This window comes from Pleurodeles waltl, chromosome 7, assembly GCF_031143425.1.
Source record: "Pleurodeles waltl isolate 20211129_DDA chromosome 7, aPleWal1.hap1.20221129, whole genome shotgun sequence".
NCBI classification, from domain to species: Eukaryota; Metazoa; Chordata; class Amphibia; order Caudata; family Salamandridae; genus Pleurodeles; species Pleurodeles waltl.
Window position 1 is genome coordinate 179,313,666 of NC_090446.1, and position 22,240 is coordinate 179,335,905.

Below are 22,240 nucleotides of genomic sequence, written 5' to 3' on the forward strand. Positions count from 1 at the left end.
GCACTTTGAAAAAAAAAAACTGCTTTATTTAAAAGCAGTCACGGACATGGAGGTCTGCTGTTCCCAGCAGGCCTCCATCCCCGTGAGTGCCCTGAATCGCTATGGGGTCGCAAATTGCGACCCACCTCATTAATATTAATGAGGTGGGTCTTTGCGACCCCATAGCGACCCGCAGAAGGTGTCTGAGACACCTTTCTGCATCCCAAATTGCGAGTCGCAGGGAATCTCAAATTGCAAGTCGCAATTTGGGAAGTTGCTACATCTGGCCCTAAGTCTTTGATAAGAAATGGGGTCTCTAGTTGGCAGTCGCTTTGCACCCTGTCCAAGTAGGGACCTTCATTCTAGTCAGGATAAGGGAGATCCCCGCTCAGATAACCCCTACTCAACCCCCTTGGTAGCTTTGCACGAGCAATTAGGCTTATCTCAGAAGCAATGTGTAAAGCATTTGCACATAACACACACAAATAAGTGTGAAAATACTACACGAGGACACCACACCAGTTTTAGAAAACTATCCAATCTGTATCTGTGTAAAACAAGACCAAAACGATAAAAATGCAACATATATTATATACATATATATTATGACATTGACTTTGGACATATGTAGGAGGAAATTGGATAGGTTACAAGCCATTTGCACAAGTCCTTTTGAGGTCACATTGTTTACCGCCACGCTGACGGCGCCAACCTACCGCCGCAGTGACGGATATCCGTTCACCTTATTATGACACACACACACACCAATCCGCCAGAATACAGCCACATACACGCCAGACCAAAGGCCAGTGCAAAAGTGGTGGTCCCAAAACCCATACTGTTACGCCAACAAAACAACGCCCACCACTGGATGACCCACGAATCACCACGGCGGACATTAAACGGCGGTAAACCATTGTTGGTATATACCGCCACGCTCAGAGTGGACACCCACATACAAAACAACACCACATTGGCCAATATTAAAGACACACACTTGACACTCATACATACACCACACCCCCACACCACTATAAAACAAACACCAACATTATCCACAACCACTTACAGTTACCGCCAGGAGACTGAGAAGAAGAGCACTGAGACAACTAGACACATAGACCACTTACACCCATACACCCCTCACGCACTCCACATCACACACCCCACCACATTACCCAACACACCCTTAACAACACACATCACACAACACCCATGGCACCACAAAGGCACCCCTGTTTCACTGAGGAGGAGTTAAGGGTCATGGTGGAGGAAATTGTCAGGGTAGAGCCACAGCTCTTTGGAGCACAGGTACAGCAGATTTCCATTGCAAGGAAGATGGAGCTATGGCAGAGAATCGTGAACAGGGTCAACACCGTGGGTCAGCACCCAAGAACAAGGTACAACATCAGGAAGAGGTGGAACGACCTACGGGGGAAGATACATTTCGTAGCAGTAGGACACTAGCTTGCCATACAGAGGACAGGCGGTGGACCCCCCACCTCCTCCCCAACAGCTCACAGCATGGGAGGAGCAGGTACTGGCAATACTGCATCCTGAGGGACTCGCTGGAGTTGCCGGGGGACTGGACACCGCTAAGCCAATATTTACTACCTATCACTCCCCAATACTTGCATGTCATCTCAAACCCACACCTTCACTCCCATCACTCCACTCCATCCCAAACACTGCACCCACACATCTCACTAATCCCAATGCCAAGCCCTGCATGCCATACCAATGCATGGACACCCCTCCCAGCCCTGCATGGACACCCATCACTAAAGCATACACAGCATAGGGAAACTAACAATCCCACAATACATCACCATACACAAGCAAAAGCTGGCAGGGCAACACCAACCATAGAGGGGAAGCTACGGAAGTACAAATGTCATATACTTGAAGCATAATACATCATTTATGTCCCCACTGGTACCCCAGCCAATGTCAGTGGAGAGGAGGTGCCTCCACTATCCAGTCCCCCAACAGAAGAGGACCCCAGTGATGACAGTAACTCTGGACTTCTGGATCTGGAGGACCTACCTGGCCCATGAGGGACCACTGGACAGTTGGTTACCCAAGCCCACTCACAGACCCTCCCCCATCAGGAACCAACACCATAGCACCCACCCAGTGTAGCCACACCTCTGTCCCCAGGACACGTCATTCAGCAGTGAGCCCATCTGTACAGGGATCCCAGGCCACACCTCGCCCCCAAGACAATCAGGGACCTGGAGTCAGTGGCAGTGGGCACATGGTTCAGGGGACAGAGGCACAGGCCAACAGGGACACTGGGAAGACTGCTGTGCGCCAGGGGGAGGACAGTACCAGGGAACCGACTCTCCAGGAGGCACTCTCCGAGATCCTGAGAGCCTACCAACATTCCCAGGACACGATGGGCCAGATCCTTGACAACGTGCAGGAGAACAGGCGGCTGCAAGAGGGCAGTATCAGGGGATCAGGGAGGACTTGCAGGTCATTAACAACACCCAAATCTCCATAGTAGGGGTGCTGGCAGACATGGCCAACGTCATGAGGGAGGCAACAGCACACCAGCGGGCCCCAACCAATAGCCATTCCATCCACCAGCCCTCAGCTGCCGCTAGAGGCCAGGATGCCCGCCACAGGACCCACAGGCCACCAGCATCCCTCCCCCTGCAGAAGGTGACCCACCCCGCAAACGTTCCCTGTGACCTAGACAGAAGCCAAAGACAATTGCCAAGACCACAGCCAGGAAATGAGACTCTCCTGATTGTCACCCTTGTGTCCCACTCTGTCACCTTGCCCACCTTGAACTGCCATTGATCCCTTTCCTATGTCCCCCTTGGACACTGCACCTGTGCTACAAACAGACTGGACCAATACTCTGGACTTTCCTCCATCATCACAGGTGAGTATTATGTGCCTGTCCTCTAGTATAGCTAATTCCACCAGGGGTCTGTACATGGGGGTATGTCTCCATCTCATGGTCATCCGCAGCAGTAGGTTTCTAAGGGACACAAGAGTGAGTAGGCTGTCACAATTTGAACAACTATACCACAACAGCAGTCCACATCGTGAAATTATGTTTTGGGACAGTGGAATTTAAAAGTATGTGCTTTTTGTCCTGTGACACAGCAATTATCGATAGGCCTGTCCCCCCCACCCCACCCCTTGAAATGGCGACCGCCTGTCCTGTGTGGAGGGACAGGTGGAACACCAACGTTGTGCGCTGTGGCGGTAGGCGGTCGTGAACCACTGTGCAATTCTTCATTGGATAATATTTTGTCCTAAAGGGTACAGTGGAAAATGGAGATGTACACTGGCGGTGACAGTATACACCGCCGCGGGCATGACCGCCATTTTATTTCTCAGTCATCACTTGTTTCCTGACCTTCCACAGGAGAAGACCTATACTGCATGTGCTGCTGTGACCTGTGTCTGTGACCTACTATGGTCCGTGTGACTGGGGAAATGGCCCCAACCTTCCGTTCTGAGGAGTTGGAGCGACTGGTGGAAGCGATCCTACCCCAGTACAGACTGCTGCATGAGCCTCCAGAGCAACAGGTGAGTACACTGTGGGAACTATGCATTCGGCTTGTAAGCATGGAGTTATGTGTGAAGGCATCAAGTAAGGGTGGGTGGATTGATTTACTCTTGGCGGTGTACATGTTGTGAGCTGGCCTATGTGTTTTGCACTGTTCATGGGATCGAGTGTGGTGGGCCATGTGTGTGACATGACGGACTGTTCGTTTAATGGAGTTCTCCTGTATGTATTACCACTGCAGGTCAGCGCCAATCAAAAGAAGGGATTATGGCATGCCATCGCCAAGGAGGTGCGGACTATGGGGGTCTATGGCAGATGGAGCACCCACTGTCGTAAACAGTGGGAGCACCTGAGACGCTGGGCACAGAAGACCGCGGAGGCCCAGCTGGGCATGGCCTCCCAGCGAGGAAGCGGTGCCCGTCGGTCCCTGATCCCCTGATGGCCCACATACTGGTGGTGGCCTACCCTGAGCTGGATGGGCGCTGGAGGGCATCACAGCAGCCCCAAGGGGGTGAGTACAGTGAATATAGTTACAACTTATGGCTGGTGGGGTGGTATCTGGGTGGTGGTTGTGTGTTAGTGGGTGCCCCTAAGGCCAGACATAGCAGCGTAAGTCCTCTGAAGGGTAAGGTTTGCATGGCAAATACAGGTAACCTAGCTTGCTAGTATTCACTTCTAGACAGGGCTGCGTGAGTCCCAGGTGTGCTGCAGTTGAAGGTGTGTACTCCTCCTCATGCCTTGGTGAATAGCCATATCACTGGTAATGCAATGCATAGTGCGTAGGCCTGTTCCCTGTGTATAAGGGTGCTGTGTACGCCATAGATGGTGTTGGTGCAGTCACTGACGCAGTGTATCCTTTGTCTCCCCCCACTTTCTTGTTTTGTGATCCTGTCCTTATGTGCATTAGCATTATCTGGAGGAGGAGCAGAGGCACCGGCGACAGAGGGAGCTTTATCCCACAGGACAATGGAGGCAGAGTCCACTGACACAAAGGGAACCAGTAGGACGGAGGGCGAGGGGAGCACCACAGCAGAGACTGGAGGGGACAACACAGACTCTGATACCTCCTCTGATGGGAGCTCCCTTGTGGTGGCGGACACCTCTGTGACCACCCCAGCTGCAGGTACAGCTGCCATCCCTGACCAGCAATGCCCTCCCAGTCGCCCCTCAGCGAGTTCCCCGTGCCAGCACACCCCAGAGGGTGGGCATCTCCTTTACCCCAGGCACCTCAGGCCCTGCTCCAGTGAGCCCTACATCCCTGAGTGAGGAGGCTATTGACCTGAGATCCATCTCAGTAGGGCAGTCAACCATTGTGAATGCCATCCAGGGGCTAGCATCCCAGAAGCAGCAAAGCCCAACAGAGATCGATTCAGGCTTTGACCTCCTTTCTGATGGCAGCCATTGTCCCTGTTTCAACTGTCCCCCACCAACTCCCAGTCCCATTCTCCTCAACCCAACCCACCCAAGCACACAAACAGACAAGCATGCACAAAAGGCAACACTCAAGAGTGGCACAGGCAAACACAAGCACCACACTTCATCCCACAGGCACTCACACAACCACCATACCATTGCAGACATGACAACATCTACAGCCTCCACTGTCTCCCCTTTCTCCTCCACCTCCCTCCCAGTTACGTCCACACTCACACCTGAATGCACTACATCAACATCCAATTCCAGCATTACCACACCAAGCAGAACACACACCTCACTGGCAGACACCTCCACAACATCCATGCACGTGCCTCTGTGTCCTCTTCCACCATGTCTGTCCCCCTCCTAAAGGACACAAACAAAAGCAGACATCCAACAGCCATCCACCTCACATCAGCATGCAACCTGTGCACCTGCACCCAAATCCAGCAGACATACACCTCCGACAACCACTCCCTCATCCTCCACTCCCATTACTCCTCCCACCCCAACGTCCCAAAAGAGGCTTTTCCTTGTCCAATTTGACCTCTTCCCTACCCCTCCCCCGTCCTGCACGTATGAGGAGGGTACCAAGGACACAGCCCAGCACCTCAGCCAGACAGTCCACGGGGACAGTGGTAGCACCAGCTACTCATGGTGGTAAGGATACAAAACCTACGACACTGAAGGAGGAGGAGCCAGCACCACCAGCGATGAAAGGGAAGAGTCCTGCACCAGCTGTGAGGAAGGAGCCAGCACCAGCTGTGAAGAAGGGGAAGGAGCCTGCACCACCAGGCACAGAGGGGACGAGCCCATCCACCTCTGCCAGGAAGGGTTCCCCGACCCATGAACAGGAGGAGAAGAGGCAACTACGCCAGCGGAAGCTGTCAGACTAACACCACCACCAACACCAGCTGTCACGGGGCCCCCACACCAGCTGTGGCTGTGCAGCCATCACTGAGTGCAGGGGCTGCACAAAAGCCTCCCCCAACCACCGCCACAATGTGGCCATCACTGAGTGCAGGGGCTGCCCAGGAGCCTCCCCCAACCACCACCTCAGTGCAGGCATCACTGAGTGCTGGGCTGCCCAGGAGCCTCCCTCAACCACCACCACCACCATGCAGCCATCACCGCCGGCAGACACCATGTAGTCCACCCTCTTGGGGCTACTGTGCGGGCTGCCCCCTCCAGAACCAGTGGGCAAGTCACCCACTCCAGAGACTGTGGCTGTGCACTCCCCGGGACAAAGCAATGGGCATGTTGGCCCCTCTAGAACCAGTGGGCTAGTCACCCACTCGAGAGACTGTGGCCTTGCCCTCCCCAGGACAAAGCAATGGGCATGTTGCCCCGTCCAGACCCAGTGGGCTTGTTCCCGCATCCGGCTGAGGTGCCCCCATTTTCCCCCTGAGGTGCTTGCCTGTTTGCAAACCGATGCCCCTGCAGTGTTCTATCCAGCTGTGCTCATGATTTGTGTTGCCCTTATAATGTGCCCTGTGGGCCCTTTGAACTTTGAACTGGTGTTTTGCTTTTACTAATGACCGAGCTGACAAAAATCTCTGGAATGTACTTCTTAGTTTAAAGAAGACATTTATTATTACTTCACCACGAGGTTCCTGAGAAAGGAGATTAGTAGGTTGGAGGCACACTTTTGTTTAAAAAATAGTCATAGCAATGAAAGGAAAATATATCAAAGTGATTGTCAACTGCAATGTACCCAGCAAATATATGTGATTATATTATAGCATAATTGCAAAGCAAAGAATAAAGTCAAAATTCATCACCGTAGGGCCTGTCAATGCTCTTCATCTCTCTCATGCCAGCAAGTTGATGACCCCTGTTCAACTGCGAGAAAGAGTTTTCCACCCTCACGGGATGTCAGGCATTTGACGTCCAATCCTGACTGAAGTCTCTGAAAATTCCCCTTGTTGCTGCCCAGGGACACCTTTTATAGGTTAAATAATCATGGGAAAAAGCCTTCTGAAAAGCCCTTCCCTCTCAGATGTGAATTATTCAAAAATGCTGGCTTGTTTAGGTAAACCTTGACAGGAAGTCCCTCAAGGTCAGACTGTTTTCTGCACTAAAGAAAAACACAAAAATATGCTCTTCCTTATCATGCTATCATGTTCGGCAAGAGAAAATAGAAAAAACACAAGCTTAGTTTACCATGTGGAAAAGCACAGCTCATCTGCAATGTCTCAACTGCAATGTCTAACACCACAATAAAGCCAATAGGCAGCTAAACTGAATACAAAATGTAATGTCTAATGCCACGATAAAGCCAGTAGGCAGCAAAACTGAATACAAAATGTTCTCCGCAGCTGGTGAACATTGTACAACTAATATGCACAGAGGTGAAACACAAAGTCAGTGGTCATCTTCACTACAACTGGGCAGTGTCCCTTTTTTGTACTGTTTCATTGCCAAATCAAATTATTAATTTTGATGTTGATCTCTTTACAATCACTTTTTTCAATTCCTGTTGTCATTGCATAATTCTACCATTTTCTGGGAACAAATTGTTTTCCTTGTGCAGCTGGTTGTGTGCATGGTGTGTGTGTGTGTCGGGTGTGTGTTGTACGTGAGTGTATGTCACACTCGTTTTCCTCCCTCCTTCCCTTGTGTGCTAGACGGCTGCACTCACCGTCGTCGTCTTCGTCAGCGTTGGTGTTCCAGGTGGAGCATAACGTAGAAGATCATTGGAAAAACTTGAAGTCTTGGTTCCATGGCGGCGTGGTTCTTTCTTCCTGTGTCTCCAATGGTGAGTCCTTTCACTTCTGAGCTCTGTTTCCACCAGCGTTTTGTTGGCATTGGTACTGCCCGGAAAAGGTGGTGGTTTCCTGTGTCAAAAAATGGTGGGCAGTACTTTGTCTTTTGCCTGGCTGTTGGCGGCTACCGCCGTTGTCGGTGTTGTTTCTGACCTGGCGCATGGTGTGGTACATTGGATGGCTATGGGAAATATCACCACCATGGTCCTAATTTGGCGGTAATTACCGCCAGCCCGTTGGTGGTATTACTGCCACTTTATCACCCACCGCCAGGGTCGTAATGAGGGCCATAGTGTTAAAAATATGAATTTTGCAATATTTACTCGTCGTCGTGCCCCTGAAGTCACAAACCCCGGGGATCAAACTCCGAACTGATGAAATTAGGTGTGCTGGCGTGGATGGCGTCGGGGCTGCGGTGCAACGGTGGACAATGCGACGTGCGGTGCTCACAGGTCATGGTGCAGGCAGTGGCTTGTGATGGCGTCCTGCGGCGTCAGACCAGGGCTGCGGTGTGAAGCGGGGCGATGCAACATGCCATGTCACCAGGTCATGGTGCAAGCAGCGGCGTCGGCGTTGCTGTATCGCTGTCGGCAGTAGGCCCATGTCAGCGGTGAGGGACGGGACGGTGCTTCGTGACCCCCACGAGCGGTTTCCACAGGCCACAGTGCAGACAGGATGCCTGGAGATAACATTGGAGTCAATGATTCTGGCGTCGGTGGACCGGGGCTGTGGTGCGGGACGGGACGGCGCTTTGTGTGCCTCATGAGCTGTGTGCACAGGCCACGGTGCAGGCAGTGGCGCCGGTTTCAGCCGAAGCGACAGCGTCAGCGATCCCCAGGCTGCGATGTGAGCAGGCGATGCTGGAGTGCGGGCCCACAGGTCGCGGTGCGAGCAGCAGCTCGGTGAAGTCGTCCGATGACGCCGCCGGTGAGACCAGGGTCGCTGTGTGAAGCGGGGCAGAGCGGCTCCGTGCAGCGTTGGCACGTCACAGTGCAGGCCAGCTGCATTGTTGAGGGCGTTGCAGTAGTTTTTCTCCTTGAACAGCACAAAACACACAGTTCCCAGTGCTGCAGGTCGAGGAAAATGAAGTCTTTGGTGTCCCTGAGACTTCCAACAGGAGGTAAGCTCTACTCCAAGCCCTTGGAGAACTTTCTCAAGCAGGATACACAGCAAAGTTCACCATTTGCACTCTTTTCAAGCAGAAGCAGCATTTGCAGGTCAGTCCAGAAAAGCAACACAGCAAGGGGACAGCACTCCTCCTCCAGCTCTTCTCCTTTAAGAGGTTCCTCTTGATCCCAGAAAGATTCTAAAATTCTGGGGTTTTGGGTCTTCTTCTTACACCACGTTCTGCCTTTGAAGTTGGCAAACTTCAAAGCAAAGTCTCACGTGTTTGCAAGATCGTTCCTTGTCCAGGCCAGGCCCCAGACGCACACCAGGGGGTTGGAGACTGCATTGTGTGAGGGCAGGCACAGTCCTTTCAGGTGTTAGTGACTACTCCTCCCTCCACTCTAGCTCAGATGGCTCATCAGGATATGTAGGCCACACACCAGCTCCTTGTGTCACTGTCTAGAGGAGAGGTGTGAACATCCCAACTGTCAAACTGACTCAGGCTGGGAATCCACCATCAGGCAGAGTCACATTATGGTTTAAGCAAGAAAATGTCTGCTTTCTAAAAGTGGCTTTTTCAAACAGACAATTTAAAAACCAACTTCACTAAAAGATGTATTTTTAAATTGTGAGTTCAGAGACCCATAACTCCACATTTTATCTGCTCTCAAAGGGAATCCGTACTTTAAGGATAATTAAAGGCAACCCCCATGTTAACCTATGAGAGGGATAGGCCTTGCACAGTGATGACTGAATGTGGCAGTATTTCACTGTTAGGACATATAAAACACACTAGTATAGGTCTTACCTTAAACAGACACTGCACCCTGCCCCTGGGGCTACCTAGGGCCTACCTTAGGGGTGCCTGACATGTAGTAAAAGAGAAGGTTTAGGCCTGGCAAGTGGGTACACTAGCCAAGTCGAATTGGCAGTTTAAAACTGCACACACAGACACTGCAGTGGCAGGTCTGAGCCATGTTTACAGGGCTACTAATGTGGGTGGCACAACCAGCGCTGCAGGTCAACTAGTAGCATTTGATTTACATGCCCTGGGCATCTCTGGTGTACTTTACAAGGGACTTACCAGTAAATCAGATAGGCCAATTGTAGGAAGTTGGCTCTGTATGTGCTATTTCAAAGTGAGGAATAGCATGCACAGAGTCCAAGGGTTCCCCTTAGAGGTAAAATAGTGGTAAAAATAGATAATACTAATGCTCTATTTTGTGGTAGTGTGGTCGAGCAGTAGGCTTATCCAAGGAGTAGTGTTAAGCATTTGTTGTACATACACATAGACAATAAATGAGGTACACACACTCAGAGACAAATCCAGCCAATAGGTTTTTATATAGAAAAATATATTTTCTTAGTTTATTTTAAGAACCACAGGTTCAAATTCTACATGTAATATCTCATTCGAAAGGTATTGCAGGTAAGTACTTTAGGAACTTCAAATCATCAAAATTGCATGTATACTTTTCAAGTTATTCACAAGTAGCTGTTTTAAAAGTGGACACTTAGTGCAATTTTCACAGTTCCTAGGGGAGGTAAGTATTTGTTAGGTTAACCAGGTAAGTAAGACACTTACAGGGCTTAGTTCTTGGTCCAAGGTAGCCCACCGTTGGGGGTTCAGAGCAACCCCAAAGTCACCACACCAGCAGCTCAGGGCCGGTCAGGTGCAGAGTTCAAAGTGGTGCCCAAAACACATAGGCTAGAATGGAGAGAAGGGGGTGCCCCGGTTCCGGTCTGCTTGCAGGTAAGTACCCGCGTCTTCGGAGGGCAGACCAGGGGGGTTTTGTAGGGCACCGGGGGGGACACAAGCCCACACAGAAATTTCACCCTCAGCAGCGCGGGGGCGGCCGGGTGCAGTGTAGAAACAAGCGTCGGGTTTGTAATGGAAGTCAATGGGAGATCTAGGGATCGCTTTCAGCGCTGCAGGCAGGCAAGGGGGGGGGGTTCCTCGGGGAAACCTCCACTTGATCAAGGGAGAGGGACTCCTGGGGGTCACTCCTCCAGTGAAAGTCCGGTCCTTCAGGTCCTGGGGGCTGCGGGTGCAGGGTCTCTCCCAGGTGTCGGGACTTAGGATTCAAAGAGTCGCGGTCAGGGGAAGCCTCGGGATTCCCTCTGCAGGCGGCGCTGTGGGGGCTCAGGGGGGACGGGTTTTTGTACTCACAGTCTTAGAGTAGTCCTGGGGTCCCTCCTGAGGTGTTGGATCGCCACCAGCCGAGTCGGGGTCGCCGGGTGCAGTGTTGCAAGTCTCACGCTTCTTGCGGGGAGCTTGCAGGGTTCTTTAAAGCTGCTGGAAACAAAGTTGCAGCTTTTCTTGGAGCAGGTCCGCTGTCCTCGGGAGTTTCTTGTCTTTTCGAAGCAGGGGCAGTCCTCAGAGGATGTCGAGGTCGCTGGTCCCTTTGGAAGGCGTCACTGGAGCAGGATCTTTGGAAGGCAGGAGACAGGCCGGTGAGTTTCTGGAGCCAAGGCAGTTGTCGTCTTCTGGTCTTCCTCTGCAGGGGTTTTCAGCTAGGCAGTCCTTCTTCTTGTAGTTGCAGGAATCTAATTTTCTAGGGTTCAAGGTAGCCCTTAAATACTAAATTTAAGGGCGTGTTTAGGTCTGGGGGGTTAGTAGCCAATGGCTACTAGCCCTGACGGTGGGTACACCCTCTTTGTGCCTCCTCCCAAGGGGAGGGGGTCACAATCCTAACCCTATTGGGGGAATCCTCCATCTGCAAGATGGAGGATTTCTAAAAGTTAGAGTCACCTCAGCTCAGGACACCTTAGGGGCTGTCCTGACTGGCCAGTGACTCCTCCTTGTTGCTTTCTTTGTTCCCTCCAGCCTTGCCGCCAAAAGTGGGGGCCGTGGCCGGAGGGGGCGGGCAACTCCACTAAGCTGGAGTGCCCTGCTGGGCTGTGACAAAGGGGTGAGCCTTTGAGGCTCACCGCCAGGTGTCACAGCTCCTGCCTGGGGGAGGTGTTAGCATCTCCACCCAGTGCAGGCTTTGTTACTGGCCTCAGAGTGACAAAGGCACTCTCCCCATGGGGCCAGCAACATGTCTCTGGTGTGGCAGGCTGCTGGAACTAGTCAGCCTACACAGACAGTCGGTTAAGTTTCAGGGGGCACCTCTAAGGTGCCCTCTGGGGTGTATTTTGCAATAAAATGTACACTGGCATCAGTGTGCATTTATTGTGCTGAGAAGTTTGATACCAAACTTCCCAGTTTTCAGTGTAGCCATTATGGTGCTGTGGAGTTCGTGTAAAACAGACTCCCAGACCATATACTCTTATGGCTACCCTGCACTTACAATGTCTAAGGTTTTGTTTAGACACTGTAGGGGCACAGTGCTCATGCACTGGTACCCTCACCTATGGTATAGTGCACCCTGCCTTAGGGCTGTAAGGCCTGCTAGAGGGGTGTCTTACCTATACTGCATAGGCAGTGAGAGGCTGGCATGGCACCCTGAGGGGAGTGCCATGTCGACTTACTCATTTTGTTCTCACTAGCACACAGAGGCTTGTAAGCAGTGTGTCTGTGCTGAGTGAGGGGTCTCTAGGGTGGCATAAGACATGCTGCAGCCCTTAGAGACCTTCCTTGGCATCAGGGCCCTTGGTACTAGAAGTACCAGTTACAAGGGACTTATCTGAATGCCAGGGTGTGCCAATTGTGGATACAATGGTACATTTTAGGTGAAGGAACACTGGTGCTGGGGCCTGGTTAGCAGGGTCCCAGCACTCTTCTCAGTCAAGTCAGCATCAGTATCAGGCAAAAAGTGGGGGGTAACTGCAACAGGGAGCCATTTCTTTACACAAGCCCCCCCCAGCCCACAGGCCAGGAGACTCAGCCCAAGCTGGGAGAGTCTTCCTAGTCTGTCAGGCGAGGAAGAGTAGGAGAAATAGGCTGGTTAGTTGCAGGGCCTACTCTGCCTTACATCCTTCTGTTCAGGTCATTCCCTTTGGGGAACTGACCTACTTCCACAGTGATAGGACCTAGTCTGAATTGCCTCTTGTCTGCCTCTTCAATGTCTCCACCCATTCTTTCTATTTTGGTCTTAGAGGTATCCACCTCTGCTAACCTTATCTTGGCCAGGGTTACCCCTAGCTTACCCAGAGAGGTTACCCAGAGCTGGAGTAACCCCACCATGACTAATAGGGTCAGGGGGCCTAACTTGCTATTTGGCATGGGGTCAGACCACCATGCTAAGGATAGTGCAGCCATAAAGGCTAACACCCAGCAGAGGCCACTGACAGCTGTCAGTGCCCAGAACCACACCTTTAGCTCTTCACCTAAAAGGGAAGGGGCTAAGTTACAGGCCTCTTTGGGTTCAGGTTGCCTGTCTGCTGTATTAGAGTGGGGGGTTACCACATCTTGTAGTAAACACCCTTCTTCCACTCTTTCTTCTGTTAGCTGAGGAGCCACCCACTCAGGTTTAACAGTTGCCTGACTAGCCAGGACTTCTTGTGGGTCAGGTTGGACTTTATCAGGGCCATTTTTGGAGTTCTCCCCTACTGGAGCAGAATCTCCTTGGCTTGCTGTAACCTTGGCTAAAGGTTGTCCACCCTTCCTACTCTGTTTTCTTTTCTTCTTCTTCTGGGGCCTGCTTGCATTTACTGCAGAGGCAGGACTTCCAGAATCTTTGGGAGAGGACTGGCACTGGACCAGTTCCTCTCTTGGGCTCTGACTAACCTCTGGGTAGTCATTTCCAAGGAGACAATCAAGGGGGAGGTCTGTACTGACTACTACCCTTCTCCAGCTAAGAGTGCCACCCACTTCTATGGGTACTAAAGCCACAGGCCTCTTGGTGACCCTGTCTAGGCTAACTCTTACCCTGGCAGTCTCACCTGGGATGTACTGGTTTGAGAGCACCAGCCTGTCATGCACAATAGTGTGACTGGCACAAGTGTCTCTCAGGGCAGTGGTTGGGATTCCATTCACCAGTAGGTGGTGGAAGTGTCTACTTCCCTCTGGAATCTCCAACTCACCTGTTGGGCCCTGTTTCCAGTTGAAGGCTATGAAGACCTCCTCATCTGAGGAGTCATCTCCCATGGCTACACTGGTTACCCCTGGAATTTTGTTCTGGGGTTTGTTTTTGGGACAAGAAGTGTCCTTGGTGTGGTGCCCAGACTGTTTACAGTTGTGGCACCATGCCTTAGTGGCATCCCAGTTCTTACCCTGGTACCCACCTTTGTTTTGGGTTGTGTCTTGGGGCCCACCCACCTGTTCTGGTTTTTGGGGGCCTACAGAGGACTCTTTTTCTTTGTTTCTAGTGTCACCCACTTTCTCCTGGGGAGTTTTTGTAACCCCTTTCTTTTGGTCACCCCCAGTGGAAGTTTTGGTTACCCTAGTCTTGACCCAGTGGTCTGCCTTCTTTCCCAATTCTTGGGGAGAAATTGGACCTAGGTCTACCAGATACTGATGCAACTTTTCATTGAAGCAGTTACTTAAAATGTGTTCTTTCATAAACAAACTATAAAGCCCAACATAGTCACACACTTCATTTCCAGTTAACCAACCATCTAGTGTTTTTACTGAGTAGTCTACAAAATCAACCCAGGTCTGGCTCGAGGATTTTTGAGCCCCCCTGAATCTAATTCTATACTCCTCAGTGGAGAATCCAAAGCCCTCAATCAGGGTACCCTTCATGAGGTCATAAGATTCTGCATCTTTTCCAGAGAGTGTGAGGAGTCTATCCCTACACTTTCCAGTGAACATTTCCCAAAGGAGAGCACCCCAGTGAGATCTGTTTACTTTTCTGGTTACACAAGCCCTCTCAAAAGCTGTGAACCATTTGGTGATGTCATCACCATCTTCATATTTTGTTACAATCCCTTTGGGGATTTTTAGGATGTCAGGAGAATCTCTGACCCTATTTAAGTTGCTGCCACCATCGATGGGACCTAGGCCCATCTCTTTTCTTTCCCTTTCTATGGCTAGGAGCTGCTTTTCCAAAGCCAATCTTTTGACCATCCTGGCTAACAGGGGGTCATCTTCACTGGAGTTATCCTCAGTGATTTCAGAGGTGTTGGTCTCTCCTGTGAGGGAACCAGCATCTCTGACTATTATTTTTGGAGTCAGGGTTTGAGGGACCCTGTTCTCCCTAGATAGGACTGGTAGGGGGGAATTTTCCTCCAAGTCACTATCCTCTTCCTCTGAGTTGCCACCCTCAGAGGGGTTGGCCTTTTCAAACTCTGCCAAAAGCTCCTGGAGCTGTATTTTGGTAGGTTTGGGGCCCATTGTTATTTTCTTTATTTTACAGAGTGACCTTAGCTCCCTCATCTTAAGATGGAGGTAAGGTGTGGTGTCGAGTTCCACCACAGTCACATCTGTGCTAGACATTTTGCTTCTAAAAGTTGGAATACTTTTTAAGAATCTACAACTGGTTCTAGAATCTAATTCAAACTTTTACAAACTTTTAAACTCTAAAAGAAATGCTAAACAGGATCTAACACAAGGCCCTAGCAGGTCTTTTAAGAATTTAGAAAACTTTTCAAATTGCAAAAATCAATTTCTAATGACAATTTTGGAATTTGTCGTGTGATCAGGTATTGGCTGAGTAGTCCAGCAAATGCAAAGTCTTGTACCCCACCGCTGATCCACCAATGTAGGAAGTTGGCTCTGTATGTGCTATTTCAAAGTGAGGAATAGCATGCACAGAGTCCAAGGGTTCCCCTTAGAGGTAAAATAGTGGTAAAAATAGATAATACTAATGCTCTATTTTGTGGTAGTGTGGTCGAGCAGTAGGCTTATCCAAGGAGTAGTGTTAAGCATTTGTTGTACATACACATAGACAATAAATGAGGTACACACACTCAGAGACAAATCCAGCCAATAGGTTTTTATATAGAAAAATATCTTTTCTTAGTTTATTTTAAGAACCACAGGTTCAAATTCTACATGTAATATCTCATTCGAAAGGTATTGCAGGTAAGTACTTTAGGAACTTCAAATCATCAAAATTGCATGTATACTTTTCAAGTTATTCACAAGTAGCTGTTTTAAAAGTGGACACTTAGTGCAATTTTCACAGTTCCTAGGGGAGGTAAGTATTTGTTAGGTTAACCAGGTAAGTAAGACACTTACAGGGCTTAGTTCTTGGTCCAAGGTAGCCCACCGTTGGGGGTTCAGAGCAACCCCAAAGTCACCACACCAGCAGCTCAGGGCCGGTCAGGTGCAGAGTTCAAAGTGGTGCCCAAAACACATAGGCTAGAATGGAGAGAAGGGGGTGCCCCGGTTCCAGTCTGCTTGCAGGTAAGTACCCGCGTCTTCGGAGGGCAGACCAGGGGGGTTTTGTAGGGCACCGGGGGGGACACAAGCCCACACAGAAATTTCACCCTCAGCAGCGCGGGGGCGGCCGGGTGCAGTGTAGAAACAAGCGTCGGGTTTGTAATGGAAGTCAATGGGAGATCTAGGGATCGCTTTCAGCGCTGCAGGCAGGCAAGGGGGGGGTTCCTCGGGGAAACCTCCACTTGATCAAGGGAGAGGGACTCCTGGGGGTCACTCCTCCAGTGAAAGTCCGGTCCTTCAGGTCCTGGGGGCTGCGGGTGCAGGGTCTCTCCCAGGTGTCGGGACTTAGGATTCAAAGAGTCGCGGTCAGGGGAAGCCTCGGGATTCCCTCTGCAGGCGGCGCTGTGGGGGCTCAAGGGGGACGGGTTTTTGTACTCACAGTCTTAGAGTAGTCCTGGGGTCCCTCCTGAGGTGTTGGATCGCCACCAGCCGAGTCGGGGTCGCCGGGTGCAGTGTTGCAAGTCTCACGCTTCTTGCGGGGAGCTTGCAGGGTTCTTTAAAGCTGCTGGAAACAAAGTTGCAGCTTTTCTTGGAGCAGGTCCGCTGTCCTCGGGAGTTTCTTGTCTTTTCGAAGCAGGGGCAGTCCTCAGAGGATGTCGAGGTCGCTGGTCCCTTTGGAAGGCGTCGCTGGAGCAGGATCTTTGGAAGGCAGGAGACAGGCCGGTGAGTTTCTGGAGCCAAGGCAGTTGTCGTCTTCTGGTCTTCCTCTGCAGGGGGTTTCAGCTAGGCAGTCCTTCTTCTTGTAGTTGCAGGAATCTAATTTTCTAGGGTTCAGGGTAGCCCTTAAATACTAAATTTAAGGGCGTGTTTAGGTCTGGGGGGTTAGTAGCCAATGGCTACTAGCCCTGAGGGTGGGTACACCCTCTTTGTGCCTCCTCCCAAGGGGAGGGGGTCACAATCCTAACCCTATTGGGGGAATCCTCCATCTGCAAGATGGAGGATTTTTAAAAGTTAGAGTCACCTCAGCTCAGGACACCTTAGGGGCTGTCCTGACTGGCCAGTGACTCCTCCTTGTTGCTTTCTTTGTTCCCTCCAGCCTTGCCGCCAAAAGTGGGGGCCGTGGCCGGAGGGGGCGGGCAACTCCACTAAGCTGGAGTGCCCTGCTGGGCTGTGACAAAGGGGTGAGCCTTTGAGGCTCACCGCCAGGTGTCACAGCTCCTGCCTGGGGGAGGTGTTAGCATCTCCACCCAGTGCAGGCTTTGTTACTGGCCTCAGAGTGACAAAGGCACTCTCCCCATGGGGCCAGCAACATGTCTCTGGTGTGGCAGGCTGCTGGAACTAGTCAGCCTACACAGACAGTCGGTTAAGTTTCAGGGGGCACCTCTAAGGTGCCCTCTGGGGTGTATTTTGCAATAAAATGTACACTGGCATCAGTGTGCATTTATTGTGCTGAGAAGTTTGATACCAAACTTCCCAGTTTTCAGTGTAGCCATTATGGTGCTGTGGAGTTCGTGTAAAACAGACTCCCAGACCATATACTCTTATGGCTACCCTGCACTTACAATGTCTAAGGTTTTGTTTAGACACTGTAGGGGCACAGTGCTCATGCACTGGTACCCTCACCTATGGTATAGTGCACCCTGCCTTAGGGCTGTAAGGCCTGCTAGAGGGGTGTCTTACCTATACTGCATAGGCAGTGAGAGGCTGGCATGGCACCCTGAGGGGAGTGCCATGTCGACTTACTCATTTTGTTCTCACTAGCACACAGAGGCTTGTAAGCAGTGTGTCTGTGCTGAGTGAGGGGTCTCTAGGGTGGCATAAGACATGCTGCAGCCCTTAGAGACCTTCCTTGGCATCAGGGCCCTTGGTACTAGAAGTACCAGTTACAAGGGACTTATCTGAATGCCAGGGTGTGCCAATTGTGGATACAATGGTACATTTTAGGTGAAGGAACACTGGTGCTGGGGCCTGGTTAGCAGGGTCCCAGCACTCTTCTCAGTCAAGTCAGCATCAGTATCAGGCAAAAAGTGGGGGGTAACTGCAACAGGGAGCCATTTCTTTACACCAATCATTGATAAACCAATCAACAGTACAGTTAACACAGACAGCATATGCACTTTAGCACTGTTTTAGCAGTGGTAAATGGCCCAGAGTCCTAAGCCAACAAAAAAGGGTCAGAAAAATTGGGAGAAAGGAGGCAAAAAGATTAGGGATGCCTCTGCAAAAGGGCCAGGTGCAACAGTCTTACAGAAAGGTTTGGCACTTCTGAAGGGGATGAAACACGTTTTGAAAGACATCAAAAGCCAGTGGGTGGGTTGTTTCATCTGTTGGATGGAGTTTGTTCCGAGAAGGGTTTGGAGAAGTGTGCACAGACCATCTACTATTGACAAGCCAGGCGCAAAGTTAATAGAGAGATGAGGTGCTTTGTTATTGACACAGGTCTAGGCATGGTAGCTCACCAGGACATATGCTATGAGGCAGTCGAATTCTCCCGCAGTGATGGTGTTTATTTATGGAGCTTTTGGAGATCAGGGAATTTTTGGGGAGTATTTTGAGATTATAAGGAGCTAGAGGACAGACACATGGGGGTGGAGGTGGCAGAAAAAGCAGCTACTGTTTTTCCTGGTGGCGGGTGTCCCACAAGTTATAGGCCTTTACAGGTTGTTGGGTTTTTGACATAGGAAATCAAGATGAAAGGGATGGGGCTGAGCAGATTCACAATAGATACAGAGCGGAACGTTAAGTTACCTCACAGGAGGCTACGGGGAGGCATTTCACAGGTTTAAGGTTTAAAGGTGGGGCACGTTCAAGACAAGTTCAGGTGTTACAAGTTTTGGAGTGCAGTGAATCATGATGTATGTAGTACAGTGAAAGTTTAAGGGGGGTGGATTTTTAGGGGAGGGAGGGTAGGCATTAGGAAGGTGTGATGTATAGCGAGGTGTTTAGTTTTTTAAGGCTTCAGGCCAGGTTGTTGTATTTGTAATGCACAGTTGTTTCAATAAAGCATCCTTTTTCTCACAAAGCAGGAGTCAATTGTCTGTCTGTGCCTTGTGTTGCCAAATTTCTGTCTGTAATATTGACAGTTTATCCAGATTTTTTTAAGTCACTGCCAAGGGTTTCATTTGGCGACTGGCAGTCGTCCTAACACCGACTGTCTTTCATATATGCGAATGCAGAAGAGCCTTGCAGTGCCAGTCCTGCAAGTTTCCGAGGTCCATAGAAGAGCTACTCCAGTCAAGGTTTTTACTTTGAATTCTAGGACTTTTAGTCTTGTTTATGACATTATAGTACAGGACAACATTTCAGAACACAGAAGTGGGAGATTTTGAAAACAAATCGGGGGAATGTGTTTTCCTCATTGGCTGCTATGGGAGCAGAAGCCATTTCAGTCAGGAGATAGGTTAAATAAAGCTATTAGTCGCTTCAAAATTCGTGGGTTTCTCACCTAAATCAGGTCTATCGGCATGTATGCATTTTAATACCAAAACTAGAAGACCCAGAATTGAAAGAAAAAAAACCTGGACCTCTGGTCTTCTTCGAGGATTCCGGAATCTTGTTTCAACCATCTTGCAACGGACACATATTTGTGTTTTGGGTTTAAGAAATATATGGAAATACCAGCAATACATTAAACACATTTTTCAATATTGTAGACAGAGACGTGTTTTAAAATGCATTTTTATTATATTTTCATGTTATACATTATGTGAACTTTGTGTTTATTGGCAGATTTTTGTCTGTTACACGTCAAGCCCATCTCTGTTACTCACACGTGTTATATCAGTGGGCTTCTCCACCTCGTTATACGGGCTGAGCTTCGTTCAGGCTTTATTTTCCTGGCAATTGCGCAAACTGGTCAGACCGGCTCATCACATGATATCATTGAAGAGGAGTCAGGTGATAGGAAGAGCCGAGCAGACCAGGAAAGAACAGAGGGGAAAGAGGTAAGCAGGAAAAGAGCTGCGTAGGAGTAAACGGGGGAGCAGGAAAGTGGGTGCCGTTGTATTATCTGACAACTGAGTTTCAAAACGCGCGGGGGAAACTATGTTACGGGTGCTGAGTGTGACCGAAGTGTCTTACATGGCTAGGGCAGCGGTTCGAAGCTTAAGCTTAAATAGAAAGGGGCTGCGTGGGAATTGGTTTAGTCACGTAGGACACTGCTGAAATGTATATTCTCTGATAATTACTAATATGGTGGGTGCCCACCCGTGCCGGGCTGAATAGAATGAAAATTGGGGCACCCCAATGCTAGGTAGGATACATGGGTACACCGAGGTTTGGCTCGTTAATTGGAGACACCGATGCTTAGGTCAATAATTGTTCGGTTCTGTAATGGGACACACCAATGCTTGGTTCATTAATAAGTCGCACCGATGCAGGTCTGATCATGCCCGCCTTGAAGCTGGTTTGGATACTTGTGGTCACAGATGCTCGGTTGCATAACGGGGGACGCTCAAAAAGGGATGGGAGGACTGTTAGTAAATAGACTCGTCTACCCGCTGGTAACCGCTCTTGGCATCATTTCATTCACCGCCGTGTTTATTGCAGCTGATGCACTAAGTGTGTCAGGTGGGTTCATGCTAACTGTGCTGTTGGACTCAGGCTCCTCCCACTGGCGAGGTAGGTTGCAACTGGTCGGAGGTTTTCTTGCGTCCCTTCTGAGGGGTACCTCGCTTGGCAGTATGATGGGTTGTTCCAGCATTGTTCGAGCTAGACGCAGCCACAAGCAGAACTGACCTTCTGAATTCAGTAAGACAGGATGATGTGTTCTCTTCTCGTTGTCAACACCAGTAGAGCAGACTGCTCTTGATGTTTGCTTAAAATACCTGAGGGTGCTACAATTTCTGCTCCTGAGGAAGACCCGCAGAAAATTGCAGCTCTAAGGGGGTCAACACATTGACAGGTTATAGTATTTTGGATTCCAAATAAGCTTTTTAGTCGTACGTCAGACACTGCAGGGAATTACTTTTGACTTTAGCCCTGTCTCAAACACGAAAAGGTTGCGCCTTCTTCGAACACGATTTTTTAGATGCGTTTACATCTGCATAAATATGATGTACATATAGAAGTGGATCCCTCATAGCCTCAGTGAATTAGAAAGTGTCAATAAGTTAAATGGTATACTTCTGAAGGGACCATTGTTTAAGTTAGTATCAACTTGCCCAGGCTCACTGAGTTGGATAACGGGGGACACTGCAATGATCCTCGTTTGGATAACAGGACACACGATACTGATGCTGAATTGGATACTGTTGCACTCTGATGGTGGGTTGGATAACGTTGTACTCTGGTGTGGGTTGGATAACGGGGCCTTCTGATGCGGAGTTGTGTAGTGGGGCACTCTGATGCTGGGGTGGAGAGCAGGGTTACTCTGATGCTGGGGTGGAGAGCAGGGCACTCTGATGCTGGGTTGGACAATGGGGCACGCCGATGCTGGATTCAATAACTGAGAACACAGACGCGGCATTGGATAATGAGGGACACTGGTGTTGGGTTGGCTAATGGGGCACATCGATGCTGGTTTGGATAACTGAGCACACTGATGCTGTGTTGGATAAGGGGGAACACCGACGATGGATCCAATAACTGGACAAACCATTGCTGGATTCGAAAACATTGTACACTGATACTGGGTTGGATAATGGGGCACACGGATGCAGGATGCTATAACTGTGCAGTTTGATGCTTCGTTCGATTTGAGATGTATTTGAGGTAACCGTGATCTGCTGGGCTCCTGTCATCCCTCTGTAATGCATCACGTTTTTCTCTTGGCAGATGTTTTCCCTGCAGGTCTCCGTTGTGCTGCTGGCAGTGCTGCAGGTGCTCTCTGCCCCTGCTGGAGATGAAATCACCTACCTTCCTGGGCTGCCCAAACAGCCTTTCTTTCGGCAGTATTCTGGCTACCTGACTGTATCTGGCAACAAGCACCTCCACTACTGGTGAGTGTGGGCATCTCCCTGGCCAGGGTATCACCCCTGCTCACTTTGGGGTGGGGAACTGGAGGCCCCCTAAGCACGACCATGCTGTAGCATCCAAGCTATTTCAGTTCCACCCTGTAAGTTTCAAGTTCTAATCTAACCATTGACAACACAGGTGTTCGTTATTCCATGGTGGAGAAAAGAAGCATTGTTTAAATGTTATTTATGATTTTAGTGGCAAGAGAAAAAACAATATTTGTTTTCTTTTGTGCTTTATAAAATAAAAACACAATTCAGACATTTCTTCACTAAAGCT

General features: G+C 49.9%; 1 protein-coding gene across 2 annotated transcripts in view; it reads left to right on the forward strand.

The window, feature by feature from the left end:
• Positions 1-22,240, forward strand: part of LOC138303937 (lysosomal protective protein-like) — a 100,904-nt gene that overhangs the window by 27,649 nt on the left and 51,015 nt on the right. The window contains exons 1-2 of one of the 2 annotated variants that reach the window (XM_069243513.1): positions 19,818-19,950; positions 21,782-21,945. In XM_069243513.1, the coding sequence (XP_069099614.1) occupies positions 21,782-21,945 (164 nt within the window). In that variant the 5' untranslated portion in view covers positions 19,818-19,950. Of the gene's footprint in view, positions 1-19,817; positions 19,951-21,781; positions 21,946-22,240 lie in introns of those variants that run through there. The other variant, XM_069243512.1, reaches the window with a different exon arrangement.